General features: G+C 32.9%; 3 protein-coding genes across 4 annotated transcripts; 2 read left to right on the top strand and 1 right to left on the bottom strand.

Moving 5' to 3' along the window:
• LOC104712597 lies at positions 2,514–5,005 on the bottom strand. Of its 2 annotated transcripts, XM_019230346.1 has the most exons (9): positions 4,845–5,005; positions 4,139–4,514; positions 4,014–4,047; positions 3,628–3,828; positions 3,450–3,539; positions 3,293–3,358; positions 3,118–3,209; positions 2,955–3,002; positions 2,514–2,855 (listed from the first exon to the last, which is right to left on the bottom strand). In XM_019230346.1, the coding sequence occupies exons 2-9, from the start codon at positions 4,483–4,485 to the stop codon at positions 2,768–2,770; spliced, it is 966 nt and encodes a 321-aa protein (XP_019085891.1). In that variant the 5' UTR covers positions 4,486–4,514; positions 4,845–5,005; the 3' UTR covers positions 2,514–2,767. The 2 variants fall into 2 exon arrangements, with proteins under 2 accessions (XP_019085891.1, XP_019085890.1); XM_019230345.1 differs by lacking the exon at positions 4,845–5,005 and having other exon boundaries at positions 4,139–4,764.
• Positions 6,227–7,610, top strand: LOC104715794 (polygalacturonase ADPG2-like). The gene is made up of 6 exons (XM_010433170.2): positions 6,227–6,557; positions 6,658–6,786; positions 6,905–7,075; positions 7,170–7,190; positions 7,294–7,477; positions 7,567–7,610. Exons 1-6 carry the CDS (start codon positions 6,228–6,230, stop codon positions 7,608–7,610), a joined length of 879 nt encoding a protein of 292 aa, XP_010431472.2. The 5' UTR covers position 6,227.
• On the top strand, positions 7,793–10,263 carry LOC104712596 (probable polygalacturonase At1g80170). The gene is made up of 9 exons (XM_010429526.2): positions 7,793–8,125; positions 8,226–8,354; positions 8,473–8,643; positions 8,738–8,758; positions 8,862–9,069; positions 9,153–9,234; positions 9,307–9,415; positions 9,502–9,618; positions 9,706–10,263. Exons 1-9 carry the CDS (start codon positions 7,796–7,798, stop codon positions 10,024–10,026), a joined length of 1,488 nt encoding a protein of 495 aa, XP_010427828.1. The 5' UTR covers positions 7,793–7,795; the 3' UTR covers positions 10,027–10,263.

The following is a 10,792-nucleotide window of genomic DNA, read 5'->3' as shown; positions in this document are numbered from 1 at the left end:
ATATTGATGTTATTCCCATGAACTTGGGACGTCGTAGACATGCATTAAAACAAAAACAATATCAAGCATCCTGATGCAAAAGTGTTTATGTTTCTTATATTCTCCATCTTCAAATGTTTCTTGTGAAGTGGTCCTTTTGCGTTTTGTCTGTGGTCCATGACTCCATCAAATGTATATTTTGTCTTTATTTCGTTTATCTTAAAAAATCTCGAAGTTTGCTTCGAACAGAAAGTGTTCTACTATATTTTTCTATTATAACCACATAATAGTGACATTGCGGAAATCTATCAAATTAAGTTGTCTCGTTTAATAATTTTTAGGTTACCTTTGGTAGATTTTTGTTACGATTCTAGTTTGTTTATCCTCGTAAGAATCTTAATATTCTAGTCTGTTTATCCTGGTGAGGATTGAGATCGTCGCTTTGGAAATCAGATGCCTTAGTTAACGATTAGTGGAAGGTAACTTGGCTGGAACTGTACAGGTGAGAATGCTCAAAAGATAAATTTATATACGGAGAGTTAGTTCTATAATTTTAGGTTTTAGCTCATGTTAAAGATCACAAAAGATAATCATTCGTCATTAACGTGGCACCATTTTGTTTATCTTCGAGTTTGACTTCATTTTATACACCTACAACAATTATTTCTATAATCACAAGCCTAAGTGCTTAACCTTTTTGGTTATGCGTATGGCGCATTTGACGATGGAAACCTAACTATTATTCCAAAAGTGCAATTACTAGCTAGCTGACTTTTTAATCTTCCATTGGAGAGCTCATAAAGCTAAATTACAAAGCTAAAAATCTTATTTTAGTCAATGAATAAACTATAGAAGCTAAAAATCTTATTTTAGTAAAAAAGAATTAGAATGATTACACGTATCTATAACTCTAGGCTAGTGGTATAGTTTAGTCAAATGCATAAACTAAATTGGTACACTTCGACATCATCTGAAGTCTGCTGAACTGGCTATTCGAAACCTATACTCACGAGTCACGAGAATAAAATTCTCGATAGATTGATGTTTTATGATGTATTTTTGTTTTTAAAATATTGGTATTGTATATTAAAAAACTAAAAATTTTCTACTATGTGCTTTTTTACGCATAGTATTCGTCTAATCGTTTATATTTTATCTTTCTACCAAAAAGTAACTAAAAATTAATTTACAAACAAACAAATTTTTTTTAATATATATAATAATATCTAAACATCAATTTATTAAGGATAGAAAAAATAGTTTATATCTATATAGCCATATTATACTATTAATCTATGTACTTTCGGCACAATCATCCTATACTATATTAATTGAGAAGTACAAATATGAAACTAACCTTAAAATGTGTAAAAAATTACATTCAATTGTCATTAGAAAAACTTAATTAAAATTAATTAATTAAATAAATAAATATAATTAATTAAAAACGAAAATTGGGAACACATAAAATAAATTAAATTGTAGAAAAGTAAAAAAAAAAAAAATCTAATAGAATCAAAACTAATTCGTCATTAAAAAAATCTAATCCAATAAAATCTATATAACCACAAATTTTATCAAAACAAATTTCCAGCACAGGATAAAATTTTTATCAAAAATCTAATCAAATAAAATATATAACAGTTTGCTTAGATTTTAAAAATTAATAAACAAAAAAAAGATATAGATATAGTATCTTATCTATTTAAAAAAGTTATATTTTTCTTTTAGCCACTGTTTTTTAAGAAAATAAAACTAAGTTGAGATTTAAATATATTCAATGTTAGAAGGTGATTATTACAAACAAAAAAGGAAAGCCACAAAAAAAAAACAATGAATGTTTTTTATTTAATCATAATTTTATATTTTTATCAAAAATTTAATCGATAATTTTATATTTTTATTTAGAAAAAATTCAGCCCGCGGTTTTCCGCGGGTTAGTACCTAGTTGATTACATTTTCAAACACTGATAAAGCTAGCTAAATAGATAGACGAAAGGATAAAAGTCCACCTAGAACTTTCTTAACTTCATAATACGATTATTATTATCATAATCATTTTTAAAAAAATTGTTAAAATTTATCGATCAACAAAAAGAACAGCATACAACGAATGTAATAATGGGCTCTTCGGAGCCCACAAACTCACTGTTATTATAATTATTGTTTTCTGGTTAAACCTGTGAAGAATATTATTTTTCGCCATTTTTGGATAAAACTATAATAAAGCTTTTATTCCTTTCTGTTTTTGTCAAACAAGCTTTTGTTCTTCTTTTCTTACATTGAAACAATGTGTGTTTAAGTATTTTTTTTTCGAATATTCTCATGGACATGATGCTTCTTTTAAACTTCCGAATTAAAAATTCCGGAGGATATGATTAGTTAGTTTATCAGGATAAGTATTATTCATCGAATAAAAATTTGGATTTGTGGAACATTATATACTCTCCACTCCACTAAAAATCCGGTCCAGTATTATGTGTAACAATAAACACAGAAGAACATTATATGTTCAACTGTGTCTACACCATAGCTTAGCTGGGAGTATTAGATTAGAGAAATAAATATTCTTAAAAAAATTGGTGACTAGCTAGCTAAGTGATTATATGTTCCTTTAAAGGAATTTTGAATGTAATTTACAAAAAAAAAAAAAACGGCTATACCACATGAGACTATGAGAGTCTGTTCTTTAAACTCTCTACTCAAGGCTCATGAGAGACTCTTTGAAAGATTATGAGTATATATGAATGATATTTGGTTATTATGGTCCTTCTGAGTTCTGAGTATATTATCTTGAGAGCCATATGTACTTCAACTTCACGATCAAAGCAAAGATTCCAAAGCATGGTATGTGCATCACCCCAACAGCCGCATACCTGCAAACATCATTTAAAACATTTACTTTGTAGTCTTTAAACCAATTCAAGATCAACAATTGGATAAGGAACTAGGCGATGATCTTTGTGTAAAGTTACCATAAAGGGGCATAGGGTGATGACAAATCCAAGAATGGGTAAGGCCACCTGCACAAACAAAGATCATGCATATAGTTTATATACACATACCTCAATAGCCTAAGAAAGTAAAACTAATATGTTCATAGAATAATGTAAAGAAAGATAGAAATATGACTATTACCAGAAGGAGACACAAGCATGAACAATCCATTGGAATAGCACAAATATACTAGTCCATACCACAAAGTATGCAATTCTGAACAACGGGAATCGCTGGATACATAGAAATCATCATCAAAGGTCATCATCATAATCATAAAGGTTATTATTATGTTGAACTAAGCATAACAACTAACCAGAGAATTCAGAAAAGTTTCACCGAGGAGGAAAATAGCATTGACTGAGTGCATAATCACAATGAACTGCAGTATCAATAATGTTTCGTTAGAATTTAGCCTCAGAGACAATCAAAGACTTACAAAGTGTGACAATTTGCTTACAGTTAAAACTTACAAAGTCGAGACTGAAATCTTTGGCTGTGAGGAAAGGGTAGATAATGAACCAAAACACACCATCTGTAAGCAATACAGCTCCTGCACAAGTCTGCAATCCAAACAAAAATTTGTTCAGACACAGAGAAACTTATGCATAGAAGTTAAACATGTTTGACACTTAAACCAGAAAGACTTACTTGGAAAAGAATCTGATGAATGTAACCCAATGTAGTTGCAATCTGACGTGTTGTTCTGTTGTCTCTATCATGTCCGTTTGAAGATTTAAACACATTCAGGGGAGGTCTATACGACCCTTGCTCTTCTTCATCAACTACATTGACTCCGCTTTCACCATCATCAGCATACTTAAATCTGTATATGGACACCAATGCTGCAAGCTGCATCACATCAAAGTACACTTATAAAGGTTTCACATGGAAAGATTACTCATCAGACCCTTAAAAGATTACACATAGAAACACATGTAATAACTACTACTCTCAGGAAGATGTGAGGATCTAGAGACAAAGATTTGGATAAAGCATGTGAAGTACCATGATAAGGTGAAGAAGAAAAGCCATACCCCAAAGTAAACTGTAACCAATGTGAAAGTCCATCTGATAAGAAACCAATCAAAAACTCATCAGAACAAGTGAGATGCAAAAAAATCTTTCTATGTAAATCAAAGAAGTCTCTATGAAAACTCACTGTGTGTAGAAGATGAAAATGCCGGTTCCATCAGCAATAGCATTACCAGAGATAAGTCCAAGAAGAACAAAAAAACCGAAAACACGAAAACCTAACAACCAGTTCGGATGAACGTCTTTGACACAAGTGTTCCAAGTTTCATCATCATATACAACTCCAGTGAGTTGCTCGAGTTCCAAGCTTTGATCATCATCATCAGTATCATCACCGTGTTTCTTGCGTTTTCTTGGTCCTTCGTATCTCCAAATCAGAAACGAAGACAGAAACAGAGACGTCAAGACGAAGATAGCACAGAGAAAGAATCTCCAGTTAAGCCAGTAACTTGGGATGTTCGTCTCTGAAGACATTGTTGGTTGCCAAGTATGTTCAGTTGAGCCTGTAATGAAACTCGACAAATCAATTCGGCTAAACATATTCTTCACCATTATTCAACTTCTCTGAACTTCTAAACCAAGTTGATGATTCTTGAATTTTAAACAAGACTCTAATAAATTCATGTCAAGAAAAGCAAAAAAGTGCGAGAAACACATGAGTCATGATGAAACATCACGGATCTTGATTTCGTTTTTTTGGTTAGCATTAACAATGGACAATGAAAGAAAGATATAGCATTCAAAGCAAGAGACAGATTCTTTACTTAACCAAAGCCAGACAAAGTAAGAAAAGAACAAAAAAAAAAAAAAAGATTAGACAAGACAAAAGATACCTGTAGTAATGCTTTGCTTCAATTCAGTATCAGATTCTGTGAGTGAGAACGATGAGAAATCTCTCTCTCATCTGTATATATTTTATGTTGGAAAAAGGTGGAATCTGATGTTTTTGTAGGAGATTTGGATTTTGTTCTTGTTTTACTCTCCACACGTTTATGTGTTTTATATCGTCATAAACTTGCATTACATTAGAGCCATTTGTTTAAAGAATCAATCAAGACAAAGGTAGAAGTTACCTGATGCAGGCTTTTTGCTACTGTTTAATGGGCTTAAGGCCCATTTTATTTACAATAGTATAAGCCTCATAAGCGTGCTGTGTGATCTGAAACCCTAACTTGAAGCCCACGCATTCTAGTATATACTCTGATGCNAATGGTGGGCTGCTTCTTGCAAAAAGAACAAGTCTAACGTAAGATATATCTTCTTTAACGTAAATTGAACTTTTTCTTCTAATTCTANATTTTTTTTTTTTTGTAATATATAATTTAGTCAGAGTTTTTTTAAAAAATATTTAATTTTTTATTTTATTTTGATTTGGATTAATGGGTAAATGATGAAAATAACAGATATTTAAGAAGATACATTGTATTGTATATATCCTATGAACGTTAAGAAGNATCTTTCTTCTTTTTGTCTCTTGTAGCCTTGCGTAGGCGCACCAACGGTTTGAAATCTCTCTGTTTTGTGTTAATCAACCATTAGACTTATCATTTTTATGTTTGGTTTTGGCGTTTTGCTTATAACAAAGTCTTTNCTATGAACGTTAAGAAGATAAATCAAATTTCACTAACTGATTAATCATACATTAAGCAAATGCAAAGTGTCATAAAAAAAGGACCTGTGCTTTTTTTTCGTCTATACTTTGTTTGCGGCTTTTTGATGTTCTCAGAGTTGGATTTGAAGAAATGCCTGAAAGAGCCGTTGCAGTTTTCAGTTTGCTCTTCACTTTTTTTTTTCTCTGTTTCAAGCTTTGTAAAAAACGCCTTGTCATGATCGTTGACCTATAGTACTCTATAACTTTTTGCTATATATAATAACATTACATGGAACAACTACTAACTGTTTGTGTTTTTGTTTTCCCAAACTATGGCATGTCTAGAAAATAACATTTTGACGTATCAAGCACAAAATCTCTCGTTTCATCTTCCAGATTTCAATGGGGACAAACATGTTGACCAGGAAAAATCTGCGTAGAGGTTTTGGAGTAAAGCAAAGAAGTGAGATAAGATAAAAGCCTTGTGCTTTAAGTTAAGATGTGTTTGAAAAATAAGGGCTTCTCTTTATCTACTTTTAAGCCAAGCCAATAAAATCCCCTTAATTACTCTGCTTATATATATATTCAAACTATGTATCACCTCATTACACAAAGAAACTTTTCTATGCATAGAATCTCATATCTTATAACTATACAATCATACAAATATTTTGTTGGAGTTTTTGTTTTTAGTAAGCCTCAAATGAATAAGCCCTTCCTTATTTCCCTGCTTGCTCTGTTTATGGTAGCTTCTTATGGAGCTCCAGGAAGTACAATGTACAGGGAACTTGACATTATTGGGAAGCTTGAGAACCTCGATGTCCCTGAGGATGAGATTGACGATGATGTGACCTTCTTTGATTTCTCGTCGTTTACAAGCCAATATTCTGGTAAGAATCTGGTGAATGTTGATAGCTTTGGTGCTGCTGGAGATGGAGTTTCTGATGATACTCAGGTGCGTTATGTTCGAATCGGTTTAACAATTGGATGATAGATACACAAAACCTCCATTTCACAATTTTTATTAGCTGATGTAATGTTTTCTTATAAACTAGGCACTTATAAGCGCTTGGACCATCGCCTGCTCTGCACCAAACTCTGTGTTATTGGTTCCACAAGGACGTCGCTATTTAGTAAATGCGACGAAATTTGATGGTCCATGTCAAGAAAAATTGATCATTCAGGTAACCTTTGAAACTTCTTAGTTCCTGTTTGGTTTGATTCTTATATATGAATACAACAAAGGTCATACATGTGTTACCATATGGTCTTATGCATTTTTATGAAATCTGATTTTGATAGATTGATGGAACAATTGTGGCACCAGATGAGCCTAGCCAATGGGACCCTAAATTCCAAAGGGTTTGGCTCCAATTTTCGAAACTCCAAGGAACTGTATTCCAAGGGAATGGAGTTATAGATGGTTCTGGTACCAAATGGTGGGCTGCTTCTTGCAAAAAGAACAAGTCTAACGTAAGATATATCTTCTTTAACGTAAATTGAACTTTTTCTTCTAATTCTAAAGTACAAATCTGACACAAATCTTTCTTCTTTTTGTCTCTTGTAGCCTTGCGTAGGCGCACCAACGGTTTGAAATCTCTCTGTTTTGTGTTAATCAACCATTAGACTTATCATTTTTATGTTTGGTTTTGGCGTTTTGCTTATAACAAAGTCTTTAATTTATAATACAGGCGCTAACTATATATTCAAGTTCAAATGTGTATGTGAGAGGCATAACAATCCGGAACAGCCAACAAATGCATTTGATCATAGCTCGATCAAACACAGTTCGAATCTCTAGAGTTATGGTCACATCTCCAGGAGATAGTCCCAACACCGATGGAATTCATATAACAGNTGGAACAACTACTAACTGTTTGTGTTTTTGTTTTCCCAAACTATGGCATGTCTAGAAAATAACATTTTGACGTATCAAGCACAAAATCTCTCGTTTCATCTTCCAGATTTCAATGGGGACAAACATGTTGACCAGGAAAAATCTGCGTAGAGGTTTTGGAGTAAAGCAAAGAAGTGAGATAAGATAAAAGCCTTGTGCTTTAAGTTAAGATGTGTTTGAAAAATAAGGGCTTCTCTTTATCTACTTTTAAGCCAAGCCAATAAAATCCCCTTAATTACTCTGCTTATATATATATTCAAACTATGTATCACCTCATTACACAAAGAAACTTTTCTATGCATAGAATCTCATATCTTATAACTATACAATCATACAAATATTTTGTTGGAGTTTTTGTTTTTAGTAAGCCTCAAATGAATAAGCCCTTCCTTATTTCCCTGCTTGCTCTGTTTATGGTAGCTTCTTATGGAGCTCCAGGAAGTACAATGTACAGGGAACTTGACATTATTGGGAAGCTTGAGAACCTCGATGTCCCTGAGGATGAGATTGACGATGATGTGACCTTCTTTGATTTCTCGTCGTTTACAAGCCAATATTCTGGTAAGAATCTGGTGAATGTTGATAGCTTTGGTGCTGCTGGAGATGGAGTTTCTGATGATACTCAGGTGCGTTATGTTCGAATCGGTTTAACAATTGGATGATAGATACACAAAACCTCCATTTCACAATTTTTATTAGCTGATGTAATGTTTTCTTATAAACTAGGCACTTATAAGCGCTTGGACCATCGCCTGCTCTGCACCAAACTCTGTGTTATTGGTTCCACAAGGACGTCGCTATTTAGTAAATGCGACGAAATTTGATGGTCCATGTCAAGAAAAATTGATCATTCAGGTAACCTTTGAAACTTCTTAGTTCCTGTTTGGTTTGATTCTTATATATGAATACAACAAAGGTCATACATGTGTTACCATATGGTCTTATGCATTTTTATGAAATCTGATTTTGATAGATTGATGGAACAATTGTGGCACCAGATGAGCCTAGCCAATGGGACCCTAAATTCCAAAGGGTTTGGCTCCAATTTTCGAAACTCCAAGGAACTGTATTCCAAGGGAATGGAGTTATAGATGGTTCTGGTACCAAATGGTGGGCTGCTTCTTGCAAAAAGAACAAGTCTAACGTAAGATATATCTTCTTTAACGTAAATTGAACTTTTTCTTCTAATTCTAAAGTACAAATCTGACACAAATCTTTCTTCTTTTTGTCTCTTGTAGCCTTGCGTAGGCGCACCAACGGTTTGAAATCTCTCTGTTTTGTGTTAATCAACCATTAGACTTATCATTTTTATGTTTGGTTTTGGCGTTTTGCTTATAACAAAGTCTTTAATTTATAATACAGGCGCTAACTATATATTCAAGTTCAAATGTGTATGTGAGAGGCATAACAATCCGGAACAGCCAACAAATGCATTTGATCATAGCTCGATCAAACACAGTTCGAATCTCTAGAGTTATGGTCACATCTCCAGGAGATAGTCCCAACACCGATGGAATTCATATAACAGCATCTACTGATGTTGTAGTCCAAGACAGTAAAATCAGCACAGGTTCTTCACCAAAAACATTATTCTGGTACTATATTATTAAACTCAAAATGTTATAGCTGATGACACTTAAACTTGATAAACAGGAGATGATTGCGTCTCAATTGTTAATGGAAGCTCGAAGATAAAGATGAAGAGACTCTATTGTGGACCAGGACATGGTATCAGGTAAAACCATCTCTAACCTTGTCAAAGAAAAAAAAAACACTCAATAAATTATTGCAATTTCTTGCTCTGCAGCATTGGAAGCCTTGGACAAGGACATTCAACAGGAACCGTCTCTGCAGTTGTGGTGGACACTGCGTATCTAAAGAACACAACTAATGGTCTAAGAATCAAGACATGGCAGGTAAAAATCTCAATTCTTCTTGATCCTTAATTTTCATACTTTCCTTCCAAAGAGTATTGATTGAAAGATGAAATCTTTTAAAACAGGGTGGTAATGGTTACGTAAAGGGTGTACGTTTCGAGAACGTTAAAATGCAGGACGTTGCGAATCCGATTATAATCGATCAATTCTACTGCGATTCGCCATCAACTTGTCAAAACCAGGTTTCTTTCACATAACCATTGAGACTCATCAAGAAACCTCAAGAAAAGGGATTAAAATCTTTTTATTTATTCCTATTTCATTTGCAGACATCGGCGGTTCACATATCCGAGATAATGTACAGGAACATAACCGGAACCACAAAAAGCTCGAAAGCCATCAAATTCGCGTGCAGTGACGCAGTCCCTTGTAATCACATCGTTCTCAACAACGTCAATTTGGAAGGCAATGATGGGAAAGTAGAAGCATATTGTAACTCTGCTGAAGGGTTTGGTTATGGCGTGGTTCATCCTTCTGCTGATTGTCTGTATTCTCACGACGACAAGGGCTTAGACCAAACTCATAAGCATTTGGCAGAAACTGTTATGGTCGGAGAAGAAACTGATCAAAATGCTCACGACGAGCTTTAAGGGTGGTTGATGATGGAATATATTGACGGTCGTTGATAGTGAGGGATGTACACGTATACGTTATAATGTAGTTGTAATTCATCTTAGCAACTGACCTATAAATATATATTAGCTTGTAAATGAAGCAAACATACAATGAGATTGAAAAGCATTGTAGTGTTTCAATATTTAATTATACGGTAAAGTATATTATTATATGTAATCTTTTTTTATATATAAAAAAAGAATGCTTACTTTGTAGGTTGAAGCAAATGTTCATCTAATCTATGTTTATGTTATGAACTTATCAGTTATCATATAAGTTTTTTTTATCTAGAATTTAACAAGTGAGCGTTAAGCGTTCGCAACAAAACCATAACCCAAACCAAACAAAAACAAATCAAACCAAATTATATGATTTTAAACATAATTACTAAAGCATAATTATTTCTAAATTGATTAGTTTGGGATATTGTTTTGAAATTTGGAATTTTAACCTCAAGTTAACCAAATAAAATAAACTAAAATTCATTCTTTATATATTATTAAAAGATGTAGATATGTAATTATATGGGTACCCTAATCATATTACAATAAAAAAATATTTTCATAACTATAAAATTTATAATTATAAGTTATCTTAACATATGCTCTGATAATGACATTTGCATTTTCTGATTGGTCAGACAGCATCAACATATATATATAACTTAAGAAAAGAGCTTATAGTGATTTTATTTTTTATTTTTTTTGGGAAGCTTACTGTGTCATATCTTTATTGGTTAGA

This window comes from Camelina sativa, chromosome 9 (genome assembly GCF_000633955.1).
Source record: "Camelina sativa cultivar DH55 chromosome 9, Cs, whole genome shotgun sequence".
NCBI classification, from domain to species: Eukaryota; Viridiplantae; Streptophyta; class Magnoliopsida; order Brassicales; family Brassicaceae; genus Camelina; species Camelina sativa.
Note: the sequence above shows the minus strand (reverse complement) of the source record. Positions and strands in the feature narration are given on the sequence as shown.

Bases quoted from the DNA above. Each gene is read 5' to 3' on its own strand.
- LOC104712596 (XM_010429526.2), top strand. From the start codon at position 7,796: ATGCATAGAATCTCATATCTTATAACTATACAATCATACAAATATTTT. The intron at 8,126-8,225 runs GTGCGTTATGTT...CTTATAAACTAG, and splicing joins GAGTTTCTGATGATACTCAG to GCACTTATAAGCGCTTGGAC. The intron at 8,355-8,472 runs GTAACCTTTGAA...TGATTTTGATAG, and splicing joins AAGAAAAATTGATCATTCAG to ATTGATGGAACAATTGTGGC.
- LOC104712597 (XM_019230345.1), bottom strand. From the start codon at position 4,563: ATGGTGAAGAATATGTTTAGCCGAATTGATTTGTCGAGTTTCATTACA. The intron at 4,048-4,138 runs GTGAGTTTTCAT...GTTTCTTATCAG, and splicing joins ATTTTCATCTTCTACACACA to ATGGACTTTCACATTGGTTA. The intron at 2,856-2,954 runs GTAACTTTACAC...TGATGTTTGCAG, and splicing joins TCACCCTATGCCCCTTTATG to GTATGCGGCTGTTGGGGTGA.